The sequence below is a fragment of the Sus scrofa genome, chromosome 7 (genome assembly GCF_054392235.1).
Source record: "Sus scrofa isolate SSC_HxYL_T2T_F1_AM1 chromosome 7, Sscrofa_HxYL_maternal_Yorkshire_Landrace_v2.0, whole genome shotgun sequence".
Classification (NCBI taxonomy): Eukaryota; Metazoa; Chordata; class Mammalia; order Artiodactyla; family Suidae; genus Sus; species Sus scrofa.
Window position 1 is genome coordinate 28,435,852 of NC_139389.1, and position 26,143 is coordinate 28,461,994.

A 26,143-nucleotide genomic window follows, 5' to 3' on the forward strand; every position below is an offset into this window, starting at 1 on the left:
TCCTAAATGCCTGTAACAAAAAGCCCTTGGAAGAGGGACAAAGGGTAGGCGTGATTTAGTGTGTGTGTGGTTTCTCCCTGGGTTCCTAGAGACTCTTCCCTTTAGACAATACCTTAAATTAAAGTAAGACCCCCCAATCTATTGATTCTTGCTCTTAAAACTGGACTCAAAGCATCCATCCAAATGTTGAACCCAGGACACAAAATTCTGACAAGTTTATGCAGTCAATCCATATTTTTTCCACTCCACAACCCCTCCAAAAAAGGTAAGACTTCAAATCAGCTTTATTATGGGGTGACACATTTGGGGTTCTTAAATAGAGATAGTGGTGGCTAGAAGAGTGGCACTTCATCCCTATGGTGGTTTGTTTGGGGGTACGGTAAGGTGGGGAAAACGAAAGGAGTCATCAGCTGGAGTGACCCTGGGCCTTTCCTTCAGCACCCACACAGTGCCTGGCACACACTAGATGCTCAATAAATATTTGTCAGCCATTTGGGGGTAGTGGGGGCTACAGGCAACAGAGGCTTCCTTTGGGAACCGTATATATACAGCAAAGAACATCTTACATTCTGTCTGCAGTTCTTGGTTCCAGTTCAGGGGTTCTCCTCCCATTCCACCCCATCCTCCTGTAACACTTCACCCTTGTTTTCTGAGAGAGGCTGGGCCTGCTTCATCCCAGCACCCTAAACCCTCTTTCCAGGGCTGCAGTTTCTCCACGTGGGAGACAGTGTAGCAAACACTTATTTTAGGAGGGACGCTACACTCATAAGCCCTCACTTCTGAGGCTTAAAATCTGGAGGTCTTCCAGACTGCCTGTATGAGTATTCACTTTTGGAATCCTTCCCTGCCACGTAGCCTTTCATTTTTGACCCTCGCCTCCCGCATTTAAGGGTATTACTTGGTGGGCTGGGGGACCCCAGGCAACTTGAGGGGATGCCCGCTCCGGGGACGGAGTGAGGCAAGGAGGCGGGATTGGAGTGCTGGAGGCGGGGCCGCAGGAGTCTAAGGCCACCCAATCGCAGGGCCAGTGATCGCCTGAGGCCACACCCCCGCTCCCGGCCGTGACCCCGGATCTTCCTCGCACTATTGCTGGGTGGGGTCGGGGCCCGCGCATGCCTGCAGAAAACCTACGGCCGCGGAGGGGCGGGCCTCCTCCTGCTCCTCCTTTCGATAGGCTTCGGCCGTGCGAATAGGCCCCGCCCCCATGCGCGGCCAAGTCTACGGACAAAGTCCGGGCTTGCGGACAGGCTCCGGCTGACAGCGTCCGGCAGCGCGGCAGAGCCCCGCCCCCACGCGGGAGCACACTTCCCGACGCCGTCCGCGCGCGCTGGAAGGTTCCGACCCCGCGGCCCGGCGTGGCTTTGTGACGCGCCTCCGGTGGCCCCGCCCCTTCCAGCAGAGTCAGCAGATCCCAGTGGTTTCGCTGGCGGGCGATGTCTCCCGGTGTTAGCCCGGCCTGGTCCCGCAGCCCTCGGGCGGCTCCCTGCCCCAGCAATAGCTGGGCCACCTCCACCGCCCCTTCTCGGGCAGCCAGGAACAGCGGCGTCTGCTCCTGCGCGGGAGGAAACAGCCGGGGGTGGGGGTGGGGGGTTCGAGGTCAGCGAAGGCCACGCCCACAGGCCGGGCCCTCTTACTTGACCGCTGGACCTCTCCCCCCCTCCCCTTCAGGTTTTGCTGAGTTCGCGCGCTTGGCACCTCTCCTGCGCGCGCGTTTTATTGCGGGGGTGCCCGCTACCCGGTCTAACCCTGCCGTCCTGTGCGTCTTTATCGGCTCCGGCCTGGAGAAGGGAACGGGCGGCCCGGGAGTTGTTCACGGCGGCGGCCCAGTGCAACGCGGTTTTTCCTAGGGGGACGACGTAGGAGGTTGTTACCCCGAAGCTGGGAGCCAGACGCCTGGGTTCCTGTTTCCCACGGATTCTAGTCTTGGGGGAAGGGCTACTCGGCCCGCCGGGTCCCTCAAAGGCGGAAGCGTTGCCCGGGTGACCGCCGGCCTGCAGGAAGCGTTGCCTCAGTGACGTCACCGGCGCGCGGGAGGGACAATGGGGCATTGTTCTGGGGTCGGTGGGACCGGCAGACCACCTCCCTCCCACGATACCCCTCCCCCTACTCACAGACACTCTTCCCCCAAGCTAGTTCCCCGTGTGTTAGGGCAGTCTGCGTTTTTGAGACGAACTGGGGAGACTCAGGTGCTACGTGGTACTGCTACCTCACCGTAGATTTACTACCCTGAGAGCAGGGTGGGAGGGAAGGCCCCAACCTCTAGTTGGTCCCTATGCTGCGCCTCCTTTTTTGCATTTTTTCTCACATCTCATTTTCTCAACTTCTTTATAGAACTACATCTATCCAGATCCATACCCCATTTATCCCTGGCTCCCACATCTGCTCGGGCTGCAATCAGTTCTTCAACCAGGTCTTCAACAGCCAGCCTGGCGGCCAACATCAGGGCTGTGGTCCCATCCTCTGTCCGTGCATCCACGGCAGTCTGTCTGCTTCGGAGTAAGAGCTGGGGGGCGCCAGAGAGGGCCAGTGACCCCTGGTTTATCTGGACTCACACTGCTGACCGCCTCCCAATCCATATTCGGCCACCTGTTCTTGTTTCTCTCTCAGTCCCCAATCCCATATTACCTTCCTCTTTGCCAAAGCCTATAGGATGCTTTTGCCCAGGTTTTCTTGCAAGTTAGCCCCGTTTCCTTTAGTAACCCCAGTGCACACTGACCTGGCAAACCTCGCGAGCATCAGCAGCCACAGCAGTGTGAAGGGGGGTGCGCCCTGCCCGATCTGGCTGGTTGGGGTTGGCTCCCGCTTCAAGAAGGCGGCGGGCAGCGGTTGGCCGGGAGAATCGGGCAGCCAGGTGCAGGGGGGTCTCCCCAGTGCCCACGGTGTGAACCTGGGGACAAGCCCCGCCACCCAGCAGAGGTTCCCAGGGCTCAGGGCTTCCCAACCATGTCTCCTGATAGGTCCTGGACTCCACTCCCCCACAGCAGACTGCTGACATCAGGGGTGTCACTCCATCTGTGAGTGAGAGACATGAGGAATGAGAGACAAGTCAATCAAAAGGACATAACTGGGGGAGTTTCCACTGTAGTGTAGTGGGTTAAGAATCAGACTTTAAGCAGCTCGGGTCACTGGGGAGGTATGGGTTCAATCAGTGGGTTTTAACCTATGCTGCAGTTGCAGCATAGGTCCCTGTGGCACAGCCATCCATTAATAAAAAATGTGTGTGTGTGTGTATAACAGCCTGGGGGATATATATAATATATATATATATATATGAAAAGGGGGAGAACATGGAGGCTTAGGGAGAGTTACAGCCCGAGCTGTCAGGAAGCCCAGCTTGGGCTCTTGATTTTGTGTGGCTTTCGTTAAGTGTCTTTTCTACTTTTCTCTGGGCTTCAACTTTCCTCATTTGTAAAAGGAAACAGCAGACCTTAATATGCTGACATTCTAGGGCGGTGGTTCTCATATTTGAGTCCTGGATCAGAGTCACCTGCAGGGCTTGTTAAAACATAGAGTCCCTAATATTTTGAATTTCTGAATCAGTCGCTCTGGAGTGGAACCTGAGAATTTACATTTTTATCACTTTCCCTGGTGATGCTGATCCTTCTGCCTGAGGACCACACTTTGAAAATGAGGGTTCTGAAGCACTCACTAGTTTCTTCAATTCTGATGTCAAAGGAACTTCTGATTCTAAATGGGTCAAAGGGAGTTTTCTTTTTCTCGGTCTGGGTTGGCTCACGTACCAGGTCCACGGGTGTCCACATCAGGGATATCCACCTCCGAATCCTGGGGAGGAGTCAGCATGGCTGTCTGGGGGAGCTCCTGACAGTCGGCACTCAGAGGCCAGAGCTGGCACTTGGAGGGTGAGGCCATTTCTTCAGCCTGGGGGATCAGAGCAAGGGTGAGTGAAGGAGCACTGACACCTTCCTTCAACCCGTCCATCACTTTGGGACCATTTCTGCTCCAGTGCTTTCACCTGGCCCACCTCCTCTCCTTCCTCGGGGCCCGAGCACATCACAACTCCGTCCTCATCAACTTCTGCCTCTGGTTTCAGTGCCCTGGAAGGGGGTGGGTGGGGAGAGGACCTTCAGGGTCCCTAAGAGTCCCAGCAGTCTTCCTACCCCTCGCCCCTTCCTCTGTCTTCAGCTTATGCAACAGCATCTCTTCTTACTGCTTCTTATTACATGTATCTCCACAGGAAAGAGTCCCCTCCCTGAGCCCCAATTCTTTCTCACTCTCACTTGAGGCCGATGCTGTCCTCTCCCAGGGGGGGCCGGCGACGGCGGGGAACTGCCTGAGACCGAGGCTTTCGGGTGAAGCCGGGGGGCAGCCAGAGGGCCCCATGCTCTCGGCGCCGTCGGCGGATGAGCTGGAGGACGAGAAGAGCTCCGAGGGCCAGGAGAAGCACCCCGGCCACCGGCGAGCACAGTACAGGCCAGGGGAGCTGGTTGGCAGGGGGCGCTGGAGGAAGAGACACAGAAGAAGAGGTTGTTCCTGGTGAGGCTGGGCGGGTCCTCCTGTGAGACCTTTGGGCAAGTGCAGTAACCTCTTTTGGCCTCAGCTTCCTCAACTGTAAAATGGGAATAATAGCACTTGCCTCATGGGGTTGGTGGGAGGACTAAAGAATACTGCAAAACACTTAGGCCTGGCACATAGTAAGGGCTGTATAAGAGTTATTTTTCTCTCATGTGCTGCGAACTATTTGATATGGGGATGATTGGATACTCTTGGTCTGGAGAGAATAGGCCAGAACCTAAGGTTTGTGGGAGGTCTATTTATTTTTCTTTTTAGGACTGCAGGTGCAGCATATGGAAGTTACAGGGTAGGGGTCAAATCTGAGCAGCAGCTGCTGGCCTATGCCACAGCCACAGCAACGCCAGATCCGAGCTGCATCTGCCACCTACACCACAGCTCACGGCAACACTGGATCCTTAACCCACTGAGCGAGGCCAGGATCGAACCCGCATCCTCTCGGATAGTCGGTTCGTTTCCAGTGAGCCTATGACAGAATTTAGAATAACGTACTTAGGGAAACAAAGAAGGAGACTGAAGAGCAAATGGGCCATGAGGGGGATCTAGCAAGAGAAGATTAACAATGGTAAGTCTCCATAAGGAACATTTGGGGGTCCCAGTGGTTCTGTTTCATTTGACCTCCATTGCGGGTTGCTGGCATGAAAGCTGGCCTGGGAGCAACGCTGGGGAAATGACAAGGTCACCTACCGGTACCTGCACGAGGGTGGGCAGCCAGCAGGGGTCCTGGCAGGAGGGGCTCCAGGGCCCCCACTGCCGCCATGGCAGCCAGGAAGCGGAGCAGGAGCCCAGGGTCCCAGGGACAGCGGGATGCAGGGTGGTCAGGGCCACAGCGGGACAAATCCACACCCATCACCACGACAAACCTGTGGGGGAGGCGGCTCAGAGACCCCTGTGTTGGTCCCTGGCTCCCTTCCCTCTGCCAGTTGAAACACTAGTGTCTGCCCCCCGGCCCCAGGTCCCCCAGCCTTCTTACCCGGTGCTGAGGGAGTCTGTCTCCTTGCCCACAGGCTGTGTCTGTGGGGCTGCTCTCTCCTGATGAGAGGGGTCTGGGGTCCCTCCTAGCTCCTCTTCAGCCTGGGCTCCAGGATAGGGGTACACCATGTCCCTGCCATCACTGTCCTTCCTCACCCAGAGCCCTACCCTCAGAGTCAGGGACAGCGCCCGGGCCAGGGCAAGCAGCTGCTGGTCCAGGGTTGCGGGGCTCAACACCACCAGCAGGGCCAGGGACGGCCCCCATTCTGAACCCCCATCTTCGGGCCTGCAGTCACCCCCATCCCAGCCACATTCTGCGGTGTTGCAGCCCTTCTCGCAGTGTCCATTGTGGAAGTGATCTCGGCAGTACTGGTCATAGGCTGGACTGTGGGGTGAGGAGATGGGAGCTCAGGAGCCCAAAAGGAACCTGATCCCCTCCTCCTGGAGAGGATTCCTGGTATGCCTCAGCTTCTAGGACTCTGGTTGCTAAGTTGGGATGGCTCTGAAGCAGTGGGCTTAGTCCCTGGATGGTAGGTAGTCCAGACACCCGACGTCTGCTGACACCCATGTTTCCTAAGATCGTCCCTCTTCTTACCCTCCAAGCTCTCTGTCTACCTGTGAGCCCTTTTTCTCAGGGATGCTGGTTGCTAGGGGAGGTACTCCATGGCAACAGGGCTTAGGGAAGCTTGAGGCCAGAGCTCCCACGGCTGAAGGGGAGCCCGGGCAGAGGCAGTGCCCTCTTTCTTGGACCCTACATTAAATATTCATGTTGCCCCATTCCTTTGGTTGGATTCTAGCATCTTATTCCCCTACCTAGCAGTGGTGATTATGGTGGAAACTCCCTGGAGCTTGAGGCTGTGGTCACACTGGAACTCAGAGACACCCATGTCCTTTCTCCTGCCTCACCCTGCCCGCCCCCCACCCTCGCCCCCGCAAACCAGGTCAGGGTTTCAGGCTCACGTGCAGGTTGGAGGAGTCTCGCAGTCATAGCCATCAAACAGACACTCTTCAGAGTCACACTGAGGGTGACACTGCCCATCCCGGAAGAGAAGCCAGCACCGGGAGTGGGAGGGACAGCCCTTCCAGGGGTCCGGGACCCCCAGGGAGCAGTCCCCTCCATCCCAATTTCCTCCTGGGCCGCTGCAGCCAGCATCACAGGCCCCATCTCCACCTCTGCCCTCACATCCCTTTGCTCCGGGCCTCTGACACCGGGGCCCTGGGGAGCTGGGCGGGCAGGAGCATCGAAAGCCAGGACCCCCCAGCCCAGGGGTCTCTGAGCAGCTGCCATTGTGTAGGCATGGAGAAGGAGGGCCGCAGCCAGGAGGGGTGGGTGGGGTCAGGCAGTCAGGGCCCCCATAGCCATTGAGGCAGGCACAGCGTGGTGGGAATCCAGGCTTGGGGGAGGGCAGACAAAGGCCTCCGTGGTGGCAGTGGTGGAGGCCGCAGGAGGGGGCTCTGTGGCTGCAGGTGGGGCCTTCAAAACCCTGCAAGAGGAGGAGAGAGATTGGGGAAGGACCTGGTGTTAGTCTTCCCACTTCCCCTCAAGCAAACTCCTGGGTTAAGATAACGCAGAAGGTCCTAGATTCGCATATCAGGAGGGGGCCTCAGAGAACATCAAGTTCATTTTACAGACGTTGAAACCCCATTCCATGGTTTTTCCCCACGCAATGATATAGTATACAGCGGTGAAAAAGGATGAACCGCAGCTCTACACAACAATATGGGTGAATCGTAGCATCATGATACAAGTCCAGGAAGGCTAAACTGTACTAGAGTAACAGTAATTGAACTAATACTATATTATCTTAATCCTGGAGATAGGATTATATGCTTTCTCTGGAAGGGGCACAGAATAGAGTGCCCCTTATAATTTCATAAGTATATGAAAGTTATTGTTAATATTGTAATTCTTGGATTAGGTTCATGGGTGTTTTATTTTGTAAGGATAATAAAATAAATGAAGGTTGTGCATAAACCAGTTTGTTAGTGTGTCATGAACCAAGGCTTAAGAGTAGCTCAGTTTCGTGCATCTGAGGTCCATAAACAAATACACAGAATTAAAATAACTTATCCATGGTCACCCAGCTTGACCTTAGGGACTTTCCTTTAGGCAATGCCCATGATTTCTGAAAATTCCACTCATGCCACCACCTGATCCTGCCTTTCCCACGACTGCTCCTGAGAGCCAGGGACTTGTGATGGCTTCTCCAGTGATTCTCACACCCACGCTCCTCCAGGTTCCTGGCTCAGGCATCCTCAGCTTACATCAGCATTGGGGGCAACAGAGAGAGCAGCTTTGCAGTCGCTTACCTGGGGGCAGTGGCAGGTGTATCCTGGGGGTGGTCCCGCTGTGGTCTCACAAGACCCTCCGTGGGAGCAGGGCTGGCTCTGGCAGGGGTCTATCTCCACTTCACACCACTGGCCTGCAGTGGGGGTGGGATTAAACGTGGCACTCTGCTTTAGTCGCTGCCTCCTTCCCAGCTCATTCCTGGGACTCACCCCAGCACTAGCTGCCCAGGCAAAGGGACAGTGGGGCATATTCTCTGGGGTGGGGCGTGGAGGCAGCAGGATGGACCAGATGGTGAGGCTGTCCTGTGGGTGGGGACTGTCTGGGTTTCCATGGTCAATTCAGCTGTGCACAGAGATGCTGGCGCCCCTTCTCCCAGGCCTCACCTGTGTGTCCAGGCAGACACTGGCAGTAGAAGGCATTGGCCAGAGAGTGGCAGGCTGCAGTGCCTGTGGGGTGACAGGGCCGGTCCAGACACTCATCCACGTCCCCCTCACAGCGCAGCCCCACAAAGCCCGGAGGACAGGCACAGTGGAAGCCTCCAGGTTTGGGGGTGCAGGTTCCATGGTTGTGACAGGGCTGGGACTGACAAGCATCAGGTTCCTCTGAGCAGTTCTGTCCACTGTAGCCTGGTGCACACTTGCAGGCAAAGAGGGTTAGACAGGGAACCAGTAAATGAGCCTATGCTGGGACTCAAGGGGACCCAGCTCAGGACCCAGCTCAAGACCCAGCTCAAGGTCTGCCTAGCACCCCACCTTCCAGCTCAAAGCATCACTCAACTCCCCATCCATCACAACCACGTGTAGCTGAACCCTTTAATCTCAACTCCCCAGGATACACAGTTGTTCAATAACACACAGCTTAATCCCTTCCCATCCCAAACTGTCTCTATGATACGTTGCCTCTAAATACAGCACGGTTTTTGATAAAAACCTTCCTCCCCCAACCACACACCCCCTGATCTCTGCCATGCTTTATTAGCTTATAGGTATTTATTGAATGCCTGCTTTGTGCAGGCACCTTCTTAGGCTCTAGGAATACAGAGAAAATGAGAACTCATTCTGCTTCCACAAAGTTCTCAGTCAACCAGAGGAGAGACAGCGTTTATTGCGTGATATATACACATAATCTCACAAAACCCTCCTAACAACCCTCTATATGGATCGTCTCATTTGATTCTCACTTTACAGAAAAGGAAACTGATTCCTTTAAAGATAAAGTGACTTGCATAAGCCACACTGCTGGTGGGTGGCAGGGCTGGGAGTCAGTGCAAACCTATGACTCCATAACTGATGCCCTTAACCATTTTCTGATATTTTTTTCTCTTTACAGCTGCACCTGCGGCATATAGAAGTTTTAGGGGTGGGGGGACGGGCTGGGGGTCTAGGGATGGAAATGCTATAAAATTGGCTTGTGATGATTGTTGTACAACTATAAATGTAATAAAATTCTTTGAGCTAAAAAAAAAAGTTTTAGGGGTTGAATTGGAGCTGCAACTGCCAGGCTGCACCATAGCCACAGCAAGATCAGAGCCACATCTGTGACCCATGCTGCTGCTTGTAGCAACACTGGATCCTTAACCCACTGAGTGAGACCAGGGATCAAACTTGCATACTAGAGACACTGTCAGGTTTTTAGCCTGCTGAGCCACAACCAGAGCTTCTTTTTTTCTGATTTTTTTCTTATTCTGCTAGTGAGGGAAGGGTCATTGGTGAGGTCTGTACCACACGCCGTTTTTGCAGGAGGAAGGAGAGCATGCAAGAATGGGTACCAGGAAGGCTTCAGAAAGTTGGAGAAAAAGGGATTCACAAAGATTCTGAGGAGTAGAGTTCCCCTGTGGTGAAGTAGGTGAAGGACCTGGCAGTTGTCACTGCCATGGCTCGGGTCACTGCTGTGGCACAGGTTTGATCCTTGGCCTAGGAACTTCCATATGCTTTGGGTGTGGGGCAGGGGTGGGGGGAAGAGTCTGAGGGGTGGCCAGAGGGCTGGGAGAGGCAGATGACAGGAGTGTTTTGGAAACTTCTGAGGAAGGAGTTTCATGAAAGAGAAAGCAGGGCTGAGAAATGGGTGCATGGGGTTCACTAGTAATCAGTATACTACTTTGGTGTGTGTTTGAAAATGCTCGTAATAAAAAGTTAAAAGATAAAAATCCACCCCCCCGTTTTTGCCAAACCTGTGGCATCTGGAAGTACCCAGGCCAGGGATCAAACTTGTGCCATAGCATTGACCCATGAAACTGTAGTGATAATGCCAGACCCTTAATCCAATGAGCCACCAGGGAACTCCACAAAATAAAATTTAAAAGTTAAAGAAAGAGGGGAGTGAGGGGATCTGCCTCATGCCTTCTCTCCAAAGTCATGGTTGTGAGTAAGGGATCGTGTTGCTTGGACACGAATCCCAGCTGCCTCCCTGTCCTGCTCAGTGACCTGAACCACCAAGGAGAACTTTTCACCACTAACCCAGTGTGGAGAAAAGTTAGAGACATTTTACTGAGACAGGTGCTTCCTGGGTACCATCCAGCAGAAGAGGGGTGGGCAAAGCCACCAAAGAGCCTGGATGGGGTATAGCGAAGCCAGCAGCAGTTTTGTATTGTGGGAGAAGGGTGGGAGGTGGGTAGGGGAGAGATGAGGCCTGAGAGGCAGGCGGGGGCTTGGGGTCATGCAGGACTTTGGACTTGATTGTGAAGGAGGTGGGCAGCCACTGAAGGGTTTTCAGCAGGGGAGTGACATAAGTCAGCTTAATATTTTCTTTTATTTTTTTCTTCTTTTTTTTTTAGAGCTGCACCTATGGCACATGGAAGTTCCCAAGCTAGGGGTTGAACTGGAGCTGCAGCTTCTGGTCTATGGGCAGCCACAGCAATCTGGGATCCAAGCCACGTCTGTGACCTACACCACAGCTCGCGGCAATGCTGGATCCTTAACCCATCTAGAGAGGCCAGGGATTGAACACGCATCCTCATGGATACTAGCCGGGTTCTTAACCAGCTGAGCCACAACGGGAACTCCAGCTTAATATTTTCAACAGAGCACCCTGGAGGTGGAGTAGAGGCTGAAGCTTTAGGAGGACAAGTGTGGAGGCTGGGACTACAGGAGGTGGAAGCAGGGGTCCAGGCGGAATACAAAGACCTGGACTAAGGCAGTGGGATGAGGGTGAAGGTGCAGGGACAGAGTTGAGAAATATTTAGGAGGTGAAATAGCATGGCCTGGTGGTTGGTTGGGTGTGTGGGTAAATGAAAGGAAAATGCCCCTTCCCCCGCTTTCTGCCCCATGACTACTGTTTCCCACGTCCAGCCCAACTTCATCTTCCCTCGCCTCCTCTGGACCCTCTCACCTGGCAGAGGTAACCGTTGGGTTGGGCCACGCAGGTGGCTCCATGCTGGCAGGGCCTGGACTCACACGGGTGCACCCTGTCCTGGCACATGCTGCCTTGGAACCCAGGGGGACAGTGGCAGAAATAGGAGGGGCCGTTGTCAACGCAGATGCCTCCGTTCTGGCACAGGGAAGAGACTTCTGCGCCTGGGAAGAGAAACAAACAGGGATTGATAAATCTAAGTGGGTAGGGAGATCCCTTGTGGCTCAGTGGGTTAAGGATGCAGCGTGGTCCTGCTGTGGCTTGGGTTCAATCTCTGGCCCAGAAACTTCTGCATGCTGTGGGTGTGGCCAAAAAAAAAAAAAAAAAGAAAAGAAAACTAAGTGAGGTGGAAGGACAGTCAGGAGCCCCAGACACTGAGCAGAGAGGTCTGTGGGGGCCCCTAACATTCCTGGGGAATGTGGAGGCCACTCGGGCCCTGAGGAGTCAGTAACTGCTGGTGCCGAGGAGGTTAAATCATCAAGCTCCTCCCTCCTTCCTGTTTTGTCAGAATGGAGAGAAATACCTTTATTTGGCTTATCAGGGCATTATAAGCAACTGTATTCTTAGCTTTATTTTTTAAATTTAATTTTTTTTGGCCATGTCCTGGCAGAAGTACCCCGGCCAGGATTCGAACCTGAGCCACAAGATCCAGACCATGCTGGATCTTTAACCCACCAAGCCACCAGAGAACTCCTGTATTCTTAGCTTTAAAGAAGTCTCAAACAAAAATGAAAACCAAGACAAGTCTTGAGCAAGAAAGAACTCAAAGAGAAACTTCAGGTGTGGAAATGAGGCTCAACCAATGGCCGGTCTGTCCCCTGAGTTTTGCATCCTCTGATGTTCTCTCACTGTGACTCCTGATCCCATAATTGTCTCTTTCCTGCTTCTTCTTGTATTGAAACTTATTTGCACAAGGAGCGTGTTCGTTTACAAGGGGGCTGGCATAACATCCAAGTGAGCGTGGCATAGAACAGTGTGTCAAGTGCAGTTGGGTGAATGGGGTCCACCCTATTTGAGTTATGATGATAATGACAGTGCTGAGTTGTTTCACACCGGATCACTGGATTATATCCCTGGTGGTTGTATTAAACTGGAGTCTCGTGAACTGAGCTGGGTAGTGTTGCTTAAGTTGAGTTGAATGTGGTGCTGGGAGTTGAGTTGTGTTAGGCTGTCCTGGGTGTTGAGTTGCAGCATCAATAACTGGTTGGTCTGTGTTGCTTTGACTCTTACTTGGTTGTTTGGCCAAATGTTGTGTGTGGATGTCCTTAGGGGTGGGGTAGAGGAGGCCACCCGCTCATTTTTTTAGGCTACACTTGCGGCATATGGAAGTTCCCAGGCTAGGGGTTGAATCAGAGCTGCAGCTGCCAGTTTGTAGCACAGCCACAGCAACATGGGATCCGAGCCACGTCTGTGACCTATACCACGGCTCTCGGCAATGCCAGATCCTTAACACACTGAGCAGGGTCAAGGACCAAACCCTTGTCCTCATGGATGCTAGTTGGTGCGTTACACTGAGCCACAATGGGAGCTCTGAGGAGGACACCCTTTTGCTCTTCATCAGCTCCCAGGTGGGTACCTTGGCTCAGAGCCGCCTTCTGGCAGGAGGACAGCGGAAGGTTGCAGAGAGGCCCAGTCCATCCCTGGAGGCACAGGCATTGGTAGGAGGGCCCTGTCTGGAGGCAGCGGGAATTGCGTGGACAGGGCTTCTGGGCACAGAAGTCCATCAGCGTCTGAGGGTCAGGAGGGAGCAGGAAGCAGAAGAGAGCATCAGGGTCCCCAGCCCAGACATGGTCCTCTGCCAGCTCCTCAAAACCCCTTGCCTCTCAAACTCTCTCCTCCAGGGTCTGGGACTGGGTTACCCTTCCTGGTTTCCTTTGAGCCCACATCCCAGAACAGTTGCTGGGATCAGAAATCCTTTCAGTCCTTCAACTCCATAGGAGCCTGAAGTTAGACCTCAGCTCCTAGACTTCCGAACCTCTCCTGAGCGTCTCTGCTGCCACCTTCTAATCCCTGAGGCCATCTCACTCAAGCTCTCCAGCCACCTCCCTCCTCAGCACACCTGGCTCAGTGCCTCTCACCTGGCAGCTGCCTCCTGTGTAGCCGGGTGGGCAGAGGCAGCGGGGACCCTGAGGGCCGTCTTGGCAGGTGGCCCTGTTCCTGCAGGGGCTGGATGAGAGACAGGGCACTGAAGAAGAGGGTCCGAGAGATGAGGAGAGGGATTGTGTGTGGGGGAGGTGGGGGGAACAGAGTGAAAGGGTATGGGGGTGAGAGGCAGCGTGGAGCCCCAGAAGAGGTGGGCAAGAAGTGCGGGAAGGGCTCCCTCCCTTCCTCCAGGGGTCTTTGCGCCCTACTCACCTGTCTGCGCAGCTGGGACGGACCCTTCCCTCACAGCGTGGGCCCTGGAAGCCTGGGGCGCAGAGGCAGGAGGGGGCGCCGGGCCTGTTCACACAGGTGCCCCCATTGAGGCACGGTGCTGGAGAGAGGAGGCTGTGAGGGGTTCCTTGCCTGTAACCTGGCCTGGGACCTCCAACACACCACACACACGGCCTCCCTGCCCACTTCCCCACCGAAACAACTCTCCGTGTCCAGTCAATTTTTTTTAGCCACGCCCATGGCATTTGGGAGTTCCCAGACCAGGGCTTGAACCTGTGCCGCGGCAATGACCTGAGCCACTGCAGTGACAATGCCAGATCCTTAACCTGCTGAGCTACCAGGGAGACCCCAGCCAATTAAAAAAAAATATGCCACAAAGATACCCTGACCAGTTTCTCCAGCTTCCTGTGGCCCAGACCCAGGACATGGCGGGTGCTCACCAGAGGCACAGTGGTCAATGCTGGTCTGGCAGTGGAGCCCGGTGTGGCTCGGAGGGCAGGTGCAGGAGTAGCCCCCAGGGCTGGGGCTACAGGAGCCACCATTGAGACAGGGTGCTGAGTGACAAGCTGTTACCTCTTCCCTGCAAGTGGGCCCTGGGGGAAGGGGGTTGGGTCTGAGAAAGTGAATCGTCTTTTCTTTTCTTTCTTTTTTTTTTTTTTGTCTTTTTGCTATCTCTTGGGTCGCTCCCGAGGCATATGGAGGTTCCCAGGCTACGGGTCGAATCAGAGCTGTAGCCACCAGCCTATGCCAGAGCCAGAGCAACGCAGGATCCGAGCCGCGTCTGCAACCTACACCACAGCTCACGGCAACGCCGGATCGTTAACCCACTGAGCAAGGGCAGGGACCGAACCCGCAACCTCATGGTTCCCAGTCGGATACGTTAACCACTGCGCCACGACGGGAACTCCTGAATCGTCTTTTCTCTCCCCTTCCCCATCCCTTTCCTTCCCTTCCTCATTCCATCCCCACTGTTCTCCCCCTTCCAACATCTTTTCTTTTCCCACCACCTCCCGCACATCACCCCCGTCCCCTGGAGCCCAAGCCCAGTTCTTCTTGGTGACTGAGACCCAGAGTTCTGGACACTTGTCTCCACTCTCCTTGTCCTTAGTTTAGCACATATGGCTTAGGGACGGCCTCACCTGTGTAGCCTGTGGGGCAGGTGCAGTTGTAGCCAAATGGCTGGGGGTGGCAGGTCCCCCCATGGGCACAGGGTGTGGAGATGCAGCCGCCCAGCTCTGCGTCACACTCTGGTCCTGTCCAACCCACATCACACACACATGAGGATCTGGTCAGAAAGAGAAAGGGGAGGGTTTTCTCTTATATTTTTCTCTCCCCTCACTGGAAACACTCATTAGTCAAGCTCTCCTATTGGTCGTGACCTCAGGACTTGGCCATCTTCTTCCTAGTTCCGATTGGTAATTTCCTGCAGACTCTCCCCTTATTGGCTGTCTTCTTCTGCCCTAGCTGAGGAGGACCCAGAGGAGACTATTAATAGGGAGGGCCTGGAAGATGTTACCTCTGACAGTGTCCATGATGGCAGGTGCAGTTGTCTTCAGCAGGGGCACAGCCAGGGCTTCCATCGGGGCAGAGGCAGTGGGCCTTGTCCTCCTGATCCTGGCATTTTTGCTTGGACTGGCACAGGTTGGGAGCACACAGGGGAGATTCACAGAGATGACCTACAGTGGGGAGATGGGTCAGAGAGAAACCAGTGTCCTTCTCTTCCTTTATGGGGCCAAAGGCCACTTATGCATAACTTGCTCACTCCCCATGAACCTGTCCTGTGGCTCCCTGTTGCCGCAGGAGACTGACTTCCTCAGAATGACCCGCGTGGTCCCGCATGACACGACCTTCCTACAAGGGTGCATTTCTCACCTTTGCCTCATTGCACCCTAAGTGGGGTGTCCTACTGTCCCTTAAGTGGAGTGTGCTTTTCTTCCCTCCATGCTTTTGCACATGCTGATATCTGCAGCTAAAAGATGCTCTCTAGCATTTTATCTTGACAAACTCTTAGTCAAGATTGAGTTTAGCTATCACCTCCTCTGTGAAACCTTCTCATCTCTATCTGGGTTGGTCGGTTCTTCGTGTTCCTGTGGGATCCTGTGCATTCCTCTCTCAGAGCGCGTCTCTGGGCCATCATCAATGATAGAATTGTTGGTCTCTGCACTAGATTTAAAGCCTCTTGAGGATAACAACTCTTACTCAATTTTGTGTCTGTCATAATAGGCACTTAACAAATGTTTACTAAATAAGCAAATGAATGGCTTGATTTGAACCCCATGCTCTGTTTGTGATCCCCAATCACACCATTCACTTTGGGTCCAGTGTCGGCCCTACAATAACACTTGCCCTCAGCTCCTGTACAGTTGTTCAGGTTTTGCACTGCATAAGTTTAAAGGATTCCATTCTCATTCTCATCTCACATTCCAATCCTCAAACACCCATCAAAGATCTCTATTCTACTCCAAATGGATTCAAACATCCCCCCGGTTCTTTTAATGTCCTCCCTCTCTCCTGCTAACCTGTGAAGCCAGAGGGGCAGAGGCAAAGGAAAGCTCCTGGGAGATCAAGGCAGCTGGCTCCAGAGGGGCATGGGCTACTCAGACACTCGTCCACCTCAGTCTGACAGCGTGGGCCTTCAAAGCCTATGGCACAACCAAAGGGTCAGGGACCTGCATGGACGTCTGCCCCCGTCCTCACTCTCACCTCCAGTGTTTGAGCCCCGGTTTACCTGGGAGACACTCGCAGTGGAAGGATCCAGGCTGGTCCTGGCACTGCCCACCATTGGCACAGGGAGAGCTTCTGCACTCATTGATGTCCTCCTCACATCGGGGGCCAGTGAATCCTGGTCGGGCAGGAAGTGAGTGGGGAGGGATGACAAAGGTCTTCTTTTTTTTTTTTTTTTAAGGCCACACCTGCAGCATACGGAGGTTCCCAGGCTAGGGGTTGAATGGGAGCTACAGCTGCCAGCCTACACCACAGCCACAGCAACGCCAGATCCTTAACCCACTGAGTGAGGCCAGGAATTGAACCTGCCTCCTCATGGATGCTAGTGGGGTTTGTGACCCACTGACAACAACGGGAATCCTGACTTTCTCTAGATTTTAGGGAGTTTGTTACAAGTGTTTGAGCTTTACAGACATGACTTCATGGATTCGAACCAGAAATTACGAGTTAACACTGGTACTCAGCTTTCTTTATACAAATACAGAAATAAAGTTGCTACAAATTGCAAGGGAGAGAATCTTGTTTCCAATGGTTTGGTTTGGGGGTTTGCCCAAAGGAATCATTATATAATGAAAGCACCAATTTGGGGGCTTCTCAAATAGGGGTTTGGATTTCAGGATGTAATGGAGCACAACTTGATGGCTTTAATCTTCACATAAATAAGGCATGTGGACGTTCCCAGCATGTGGACGTTCCCAGGCTAGGGGTTTAACTGGAGCTACAACTGCTGGTCTACACCACAGCCACAGCAAAGCAGGATCCGAGCCATGTCTGAGACCTACACCACAGCTCACGGCAATGCTGGATCCTTAACCCACTGAGCGAGGCGAGGGATCAAACCCACAACCTCATGGTTACTAGTCGGATTCGTTTCCGCTGCGCCACGATGGAAACTCCTGAAAAATACATTTTATCAAAAGAATAAATACAAGTCCTGGCCCTTCCCCTCACCAAGAAAGGTGAGCCTGGATGAGAGAAGGTGAGAAGACACTTGGAGCAGGTGGAGATGACAGGAGGGTGATGCAGAAAAGATGAAGCTTGGCCACCTGCCAGCTGTGTGGCTGTGGGCAAGCCACTCACCTTCTCTAGCCCCCACTTGCTTCCTCTGGAAAAGGGGAATGATAATGGGACCTGCCTCATGGTACCATGGAGAGGATTAAAAGAGCCAGTGCCTGAAAAGTTCATGGCCAAGTGCCTGGTCTGGAGTAAATATCCAATAGACACCAGCTATTATCCTAGCAGGGAACAGAGGGATGTCCCATGAACTGGACAAGGAAGATCTGGGGCAACTTTCCCTGCATCCGTGGCAAGCCGTGCCAAGACCAGCTTGGGACCCAGCAGGCAGGGAGAGCTGCAGAGGACTGATGGAGGGCTGGAGGGGAGGGGACGTTTGGGTGGTTTGGCTGGACACAGAGGAGGGTGGGTGAGGAAGAAAAGGAAGATTTGGGGGATGGAACAGAAGAGTTTGGAGAGCAGAGAAGGAGCTGGAGAAACATGAGACTCGGCCAGGCTAGAGGGACCTTCAAAAGGCCATGGGTGATTGCCAGGCATGAGTTGCAAGGGCCCAGAGGCCTGGGGGCTGGGGGGCTGGAGTGGGATCGGCACTCACCAGGCTGGCAGACACACCGGAAGCCGTTGGGCAGGTCGTGGCAGTCAGCCTGGTTCAGGCAAGGGGCGGAGGCACACTCATCGGTCTCCACCTCACAGAGCCGCCCCTCTAAGCCTGAGGATGTGGGGCTGCAGTCAGGGGCAAGCTCAGCCAGGCCAGCCTTGCCTTGGCTGCTCACCCCTTCTGCCCAGGAGACCAGGGTTCTAGAACCAGCCCTGTCCCTGTCCTGCCCTGTCGCCCATCAGGCAGCCCCTCCAAGGGTGCCATCTGTGTGTGGTCCTGATGCTGTGCTGTGCCTGCCCTTCAGATGGGAGAGCTCAGGGAGCAGGGTGCCTGCTGGGACCTGGGGGAGGGCTCCTGGCAGGTGCCTGTAGAGGCCATTCCTCTGCGCACTGAAGGCGGGGCTCATGCAGGAGGGCTGGTCAGCCTGGAGGTGCCCCAGGTAACAATGTGACAAATGCGTATCTGCCTGAAAATGATTCACTCCTCTTGTCCTACCTGGGTAGGCCTCTGTGCCAGGGACACCAGGGGTCCCCAGGGTGGGGAGTTGAAGGGTATTTGAGAAGTTGTGTTGCCCCATATTCGTCCTGTTTCTTTGGGCTCATCTTGGTCTCCACTGTCTCACTCTGAACTGAAGCTGGATCAGTCTCTGGACCTTGGCTGCCTCCCTCTTGCCTCTGAAGCACCTTGATGTCTACAACCCTGTCTCTTAGATTCCGGATAATTTTCTCAGCACTTTTCCTTGGATGCTGCTCAGCTTAGGAAGACTGTATGGGGTAGTGGTTAAAACTACCAAAGCCCTGAGTTTGAAGCCTGGCTCTGCCACCTATTAGCTGGGCAACCTTGGACAAGTCACTTAACCTCTCTGAGCCTCAGTTTATTCATTTATAAAATGGGCATAGTAACAATGCTGACCTTATAGGGTTGTTGTAAAGATAAGATAATGCATGTGAGATGCTCAGGCAGTGCCCAACACAAAGCAAGCTATTATTTTTCAGGTTTCATTCAGTTCCCTGATATTGGCTCCATCACTGTCGCTGTGGGGAGATGTTTCCTCTCTTAACACTAACTTGTAGGTAAGTGCAGCCTTGCTTTTCCTGTTGTACCAAATTCAAGCACATGGACACTTGGGATATATATACATTTTTTTTCTTTTTAGGGCTGCACCCGCAGCGTATGGACGTTCCCAGGCTAGGGGTCATATTGGAGCTGCAGCTGCCAACCTACCCCACAGCTTATGGCAACACCAGATCCTTAACCCACTGAGCAAGGCCAGGGATCGTACCTGCATCCTCATGGATACTAGTCGGGTTCTTAACCCACTGAGCCTCACCTTTTGGGATTTTAAAGGGTTACTCTTGATCTCTATAGAGGAGTTTCTGTGTTTAGGGGAGACATTCTAAGTTGGCACATGCAGAGGCTGCAACTGGTAAAGTTTATTAACTGCTGCTCTGCGTTCCCTTGATGGGCCTCTGTACAGTGGACCAGGTTGTGCACTCTCTGATACTGTGAAATGAATGCTTCCTTCTCCCCCCAGAGTTGAGCAGTGCACAACCTCACTACTTGTCTATGGCAGCCCTTCTCTTAGGGACCATTGGTTTCCCAGGGTTTACATCTCCGGGTGGGGAGAGGAGAAGTCTTCTTTGGTGACGGACTCCAACTGGCCTGAGGCTATCTATGCTCTGGAGGGGTCACGCCTGGTGGGGTCAGGATTAGTCGTCCCCCCCGCCCCCTGTCTCCTCTACTCGAGGCCCCATTCAGCTGGTACCTGGTGGGCAGAGGCAGTGGAAGGTGGCGAGCAAGTCCAGGCAGGTGCTGCCGGGGTGGCAGGGCTGGGACAGGCACTCATTGTGGTCGGCCTCGCAGCGGGATCCCGTGTAGCCAGGGGGACAGAGGCACTCAAAGGAGCCAGGCGTGTTGAGGCAGGAGCCGCCATGTTCACAGGGACTGGGGCCTTGCTGGGCTGGGAGGAGAGGAGAGCAAGAAGTCCACAGGGGCCGGGGGGCAGAGCTAGGAGGCCAGACTGGCAGGGGAAGTGTGATGGGTTTGTGGCCGATGGGCCCATAAGTGGGGACAGGGTTTGTGTCTTCAAGAAGGAGAAAGATGAAATGGGGCCTGGAGGCCTGAGCATTGGCATGTGTAGAAGAGATGCCACACTTGGACAAATTCAGGAAAAAGAGACGTTTCTTTTTCTTTTCTTTTTTTTTTTAGGACCGCACCTGCGGCATATAGAAGTTCCCAGGCTAGGGGTCGAATCAGAGCTACAGCTGCCGGCCTACGCCACAGCCACAGCAATGCGGGATCTGAGCCAGGTCTGCGACCTACACTGCAGCATGGCAACGCTGGATCCTTAACCCACTGAGCGGGGCCAGGGATCGAACCCTCATTGACCTACATCCTCATGGATACTAGACAGGTTCTTAACCCGCTGAACCACAATGGGAACTCTGAGACATTTCTGTTTTTAATCTGAGAACCAGTTTGCAGAGCTGACTGGGGGCTCAGAGAGGGTCTAACGGCGGGGGCGGGGGGGTGCCTCACCCATCTGACACTCGTCCAGGTCCTGGTGGCAGGTGGGCCCCGTGTAGCCAGGCTGACACAGGCAGAGGGTGGAGCCCGTCAGGGGGTTGGTGCTGCACTGGGCTTCCCCATGGCACGGCTGGCTCAGACACATGTCCTCCATGTGGCACAGGAGGCCTGGAGGGCAGGGTGGGTGGGGAAGGGGAGGCTCTCAGGTACTTGGCTCATGTGCCATCTCCGCCTCCCGCCTCCCTGTGCCCTGCGCGTCACACCTGTGCGGCCAGGGGGGCAGAGGCAAGAGAAGGAGCCCACGCGGTCAATGCAGGTGGATCCTGGCGCACAGGTGGCAGCAGCGCAGTCGTCCAGGTTCTCCTCGCAGTCGGTGCCTCCCCAACCGCTCACACACACGCAGTGGAAGCTGCCCGCTGAGTTCTGGCAGGTCCCCCCGTTTCTGCAGCGAGGGACACCCTGAGCCTCACATTCATCCACATCTTCAGAGCAATCCCAGCCTGCGGGGGTGGAAGGGGACAGGTGCTAGAGCTGGGGCCTCAGAGGAGCGGAGGCCAGGGGCTGACCACCTGGGCCACTGGTGCCGTGGGCCTGGCTTAAATGTCTCACCTGTCCAGGCCTCTGGGCAGAGGCAGGTGTGGGTGCCCAGCCCATCCTGGCAGATGCCCCCGTTCTGACACTGGTGCCCGACACAGTCGTCTGGGTTCACCTCACAGCTTGCGCCTGTGAAACCTGACAAGTTCATGTGATCAGCTGAGGGAGGGCAACCCCTGGGGGACAAGCTCCATGCCCAGAGAGAGAGGGGCTGCAGGAAGACCCCCGTGAGGACGTACCTGGGGGACACAGGCAGAGGTGGAAGGTGGAATCTCTCCCTGGAACCAGCTGGCAGGTGCCTCCATTGAGACAGCCCCTGGGAGGGCAGGGTCCTGGCTGGAGCTCACAGCGGGGACCGTCCCGCCCCACGGGGCAGAGACACTGGAAGGACCCCAGAGTGTTATAGCAGGAGGTGCCCTTGGGGCAGGGTCCCGGGTTCAGGAAACATTCGTTGACATCATGTTCGCAGGTGTGGCCCTCGAAGCCGGGTGGGCAGTGGCACTGGATCTGAGGGTATGTGGCCAGACACACCCCTCCATTGACGCAGGGGTTGGCTGAGCAGAAGTCCCGATGCTGGCACTGCTCACCTGAGGCAGAGGAGAGAGGGGGCCGTTTCTAGCGCTGTGCAAATTCCAGCTCCTCTGAGACGGCCCAGCTCTCATTCTGGGTTATCACTGTCTTTATTTTTTTGTTTTTGTTTTTTTTTTCTTTTTAAGGCCGCACCTGCAGCATATGCACGTTCCCAGGCTAGGGGACAGAGCTGCAGCTGTGGGCCTACAGCACAGCCACAGTAACGCGGGACCAAAGCAGTGTCTGCAACCTACACCACAGCTCACGGCGATGCCAGATCCTTAACCCACTGAGCAAGGCCAGGGATGGAACCCAAGATCTAATGGATACGGGCTTCTCATGTGATTCTTAACCCACTGAACCACAACAGGGGACCTCCGTCTCATTTCCATATTTCCTTTCTTTCCCTCTGTACTCCCTCTGCTCTGTTCCTGTGACTCTTACTTTTAGCCTTTCTTGGGAAAGTGACTGCATTTTTCAAACAGAAAACGGGATATGTAGCTTTGATGACAGTCTTGCAAATAGGCCCTGCCTGGGAAAATCTGGGACACAGGGTCCCTTCAGTGGTGACCTTGGTTGGGAGGTGAGAAACGTGCAGCTTCTGCCGGCGGGAGACTTAGCCCCTTGCTGTGCGTGGCTGTGCGCCCTCGGCCAGTCATCTTGCCTCTCTCGTCCACATGTCCTGATCTTTAGGTGGGTGCAAAGATCAGGACATGTGACGGGATATTGGTAGGGAGACTCGCTTCACGGTCAAATGCACCAATGAGCATGGCAGCCGTGAGGCGGGGCAGCCAGTACTGAGCTAAGTGAGCACTTCCCGAGCATCGACCCCCATCCTCCATGCAACACCCTTATGAAGTGTGGACGTCAGCTGACAACAGGCGACCCAGACAGCTTAAACGCCTTTGCATGGTCACATGTCTGGTCAGTGGCAGAGCTGGTGAGCAAGCTGAGGAGGGTGCTGTCCAGAGCCTCTTCCCTGAAGCACAACCCAAGTTGCCACGAACCATCCTTCTAGTCAACCCTGGTCTCTCACATCCAGTCTCGGGCTCAGTTTCCACAGAACCACCTGGTCAGTTAAAATCTCCATGCCCTGGGCCTACCCCAGAGCCTCTAAATCAGGCTCTCTGGGACGGGAGCACCAGGCTTTTTAAGGCTTTCCAGATGACTGCTGTGCCTGCCCAAGGGTGAGAAGCCAGGGCTCTAGTCCACGCCTCCTGGAGGCACCACGCCTTTTCTTCCCACGTGGCCTTGCTCCCCATCCAGCCCTTTCCATCCCAGTTGGAAGCTGCGGGACGTTTCTCTCCAGGGCCTCCCAGCTCTGTCCACGCACCCTGCCACGTCCTCTGGGGAGCACACCCTGCCCATCATGTGCCCTGCTCTCTTGCCCTGCTCTCTTGCCCCAGGGTCCTGGGATGAGCATCCCTCCCTCCATCCGGGTCAGGTGCTCCCACCCCCACCACACCTCTCCCTCCGCAGTCTTCCCAGGTGACACAATGGGCTCCTAGCACTCAGAATAGAGGTGGTTCAGAAGCTCAGAGTGCTCAGTCCTGGAGGTCCCCTGCTGTGCTAGGCATTAACCCTCTAGTTACTGGGTCAAGGGGAGCTTGAGGAAGCTGGGAGAGGGGTCAGGGTGGTGTGCTAAGGGGGCTGTGGCAGTAGCTATTTACCAGCTAGCATTTGGAAATACAGTGTTTTGTTTTATTTTTTTTTCTTTTTAGGGCCACATCTGTGGCATATGGAAGTTCCCTGGCTAGGGGTTGAATCAAAGCTGCAGCTGCCAGCCTAAGTCACAGCCATGGTAATGCAGATCCTTTACCCACTGAGAGAGTCCAGGGGTTGAACCCACATCCTCATGGATACTAGTCAGGTTCTTAACCTGCTGAGCCACCTTGGGAACTCCCAGAAATACAACATTTTAACAATCAGCGCCACCCTACCAGTGAATGTCAATCTCAGGTAGATGAATCGCCAAGACCTGGCTTGTTGGTTCTCATGCCCTCTGCCCTGTGAGGACTCCAACTCTCTCAGGCTCCAGTTCCGTCATTCCTACCCCATAGCCCAGCCTGTTGCCCTTGCCTGTCCCTTCCTCCCCACTCCCATCAGCACTCACCTGTCCACCCCGGCATGCAGGTGCACCGGGGGCGGCCCGAGGCCTCGATGTGGCAGCGGCCCATTTTGGAACAGAAGGAAGAGCAGGGGTCCTTGACCTGGGCCTGGCACCTCTCGCCAGTGAAGCCAAAGGGGCAGGTGCAGAAGAAGCTGGGGGTCAAGGGAGAGGGAGGGCTGGTGGAGCCAGGAAGGGTGGGAAGCAGGGCTTGGCAGCTGCCCCCGTTCTGGCAGAGCTGGGCATCCTGGCAGGGGTCAGGAAACTGGCACGTCTCTCCCAGGAAGCCAGGGGCACACCTGGACAGGGGAGGAGAGAGGAGAACTCAAGTTCCGGCCCCTCTGCCTCCTCTCTCCCTCCTTTGCCTTCTTTTGTTTCCCACCATCCGCTTCACCTCCTCCCATTCTCCTTTCTTCTCACCTCCCCCTGCCCCCAACTCCCTTTCTCCCACTCCCACGAGGTACACTCACTGGCAGGTCCCTTGCCCCTGAGGTGGGCTCAGGCAGGTGCCTCCGTTGGCACAGGGTCCTGGGAAACTCCCACACTGCAGCCCTAGGGGTGGAGATGAGGATGAGATGGGGGGGTACCACACTCCACTTTTCCTCCTCTGGAGGCTCCGGGGGGACCTGCTGGTGTGGCCTCATGCATGTGCTCTGAATCCCATTGCCATTATACCCCGCTCCTAGTCCCCACGTGGAGCTGGCTCCCCAGCCCCTAGATCCCAGGCTCTGAGTTACTAATTCCCACCCCTCCTTTCCTGTTTATTCTCTGGCCTCCCAAGTCCAGCTTCAGGCTCTATCCCTCGGAAGCAAGACAACAGGGATCAGGAGGGGGGCTGAGGGGACTCCAGGGAGGTGAATGGCTGCAACATTGAAGGGATTTCCTCCCGGAAGGGCCCAGTACTGAGCTGTGGTGGGTGGGGGTAGGGACAGCTGGACTGGGAAAGGGACTTGCTGGGCCCTTGACCTTCCCTTCCCATGTCTCCATCTCCTGATGCCCTCTTATCTCTTCCCCTAGCAGGTGCTCACTCTTTTTCTTGTCTTCCTAAACATGATTGCAAGAGTACGCTGTCCCCCAGCTCCAGGGCCAACCGGGTTCTCCGTGGGGGTGGGCACTCTCCCACCCATCCCCCCCTACGGTCACCACGCCTGACGCAAGGCCGGTAGCCTTGGTCTGTGTCGCTGCAGGGGCAGAGCCATCTCTCCCTGCCGGCTGCCCCATGTGGGGGCTGAGAAGCTCCCCCTCCAGTGTGGCCTCAAAGCCTGGGTCTCGGCCCTCTGTCCTCAACCCACCGGACATCCTCCTGAGGAAGATAGGTCCCCTCACCTCTCCCTCCCCACGCCTCACCTCTAGACTGGACGACAGGCCGACACAGCAGGAGCAGCAGCGGAGGCAGCAGCAGTGAAGGGGGCCGCATTCCAGAGCTCCTGCCCCCAGCCCGGACGCCCTCTGCCTCCTCCAGCCGGGACCCCCAGAGCCCTCCCCGAGGCAACAACCACCTCCTCTGCTCCAAGGCCCTTTCTTCCTCTTCCTCGGCAAGCAGCGAACCTCACGTCTGAGCTGTTTCCTGAGTCACACAATGTCCTGGACACCCTAGTGCTGGGGGGTGGGGAGTGGAGGAACATTGAGGGGGATGAGGGAGGGGCCTTCTGTCCTTGACAACCCCTGGGGAGCTGGCGAGGAAGAAGGACAGCCTGGTTGGAGCAGGTGGTAGAAGGGGAGAGCTGGGCAGGTGGGGGCTCTGGGAGCGGTCCAGCCCCTTCTCCGGTTGGCGAGGTCTCTCCTTTCTCCTCCTGCCCTGGAGGGGTGGGGCAGGACCTGGGAACAGAGGCCTAGGGTGATGAGAGAGCTCGTCCTCTTGCAAGGAGAGGGTGCATGTTTTGTAAGGTCAGTGCAGATGCTTTTCAGAGAATCTGCTCCTTTCTATACATTGAAACCACTAATCTTGGCAGAAAGAAGCCAGGGGATTTCTGGGTCTCTGTCTTGACCCTTGCTGGGGACTTAATTTTCTCCTTTGGGAGGAATGGGCAAGATGCTGGGCTGATTTAGGGGGATCTTGGCTTTCTTTTGAAGGGGACCGTGTAAGATCATCACCGATGATAAGTCTGAATTATCCTTAGCAGACACTGCATTTGGATAGGTTCCTCTCCTGCCACGTCTCCCTCTCTCCACCCCAGGGGTCCCTGGGACACAAGGAATGTCAGTCATTGTATTAAAAATCAGAGTAAATAAAATCACAAAAGACAATTCACAACCTGACTCATCCAACCCAACCCAGGACAGCTTTGGGGTTGCCACACACCCAGTTCTTCTCTGAGAGTCTGGGATGGCTGGAGGTGTCATCCACCGCTGTGCCCACAGCCCCAGCCATTGAGGCACTCACAGCTCAGCCTTCTCCACCAGTGAATGTACTTTGCTAGCACTATTCTTTTTTCCTTTTTTTCCCCCCTTTTCTTTTTCTTTTTGCTTTTTAGGGCCATACCTGTGGCATATGGAA

General features: G+C 55.0%; 1 protein-coding gene across 24 annotated transcripts; it reads right to left on the reverse strand.

Moving 5' to 3' along the window:
• Positions 1–266: 266 nt before the first annotated feature.
• NOTCH4 (notch receptor 4) lies at positions 267–25,203 on the reverse strand. Of its 24 annotated transcripts, none has more exons than XR_014808877.1 (30): positions 24,994–25,171; positions 24,117–24,198; positions 23,653–23,945; positions 21,209–21,556; positions 20,985–21,107; positions 20,639–20,875; positions 20,388–20,543; positions 19,615–19,809; positions 17,847–17,960; positions 16,242–16,355; positions 16,033–16,155; positions 15,030–15,189; positions 14,653–14,798; positions 13,954–14,106; positions 13,496–13,613; positions 13,219–13,306; positions 12,717–12,870; positions 11,120–11,304; positions 8,176–8,428; positions 7,813–7,925; positions 6,463–6,986; positions 5,504–5,887; positions 5,224–5,393; positions 4,239–4,458; positions 3,983–4,055; positions 3,741–3,879; positions 2,717–3,012; positions 2,356–2,503; positions 1,746–1,991; positions 267–1,552 (listed from the first exon to the last, which is right to left on the reverse strand). XR_014808877.1 is itself a non-coding variant. In NM_001123147.1 (30 exon segments), coding segments are annotated over 30 exon segments (5,985 nt in total). In that variant the 5' UTR covers positions 25,064–25,203; the 3' UTR covers positions 267–859.
• Between the last annotated feature and the right edge of the window lie 940 nt (positions 25,204–26,143).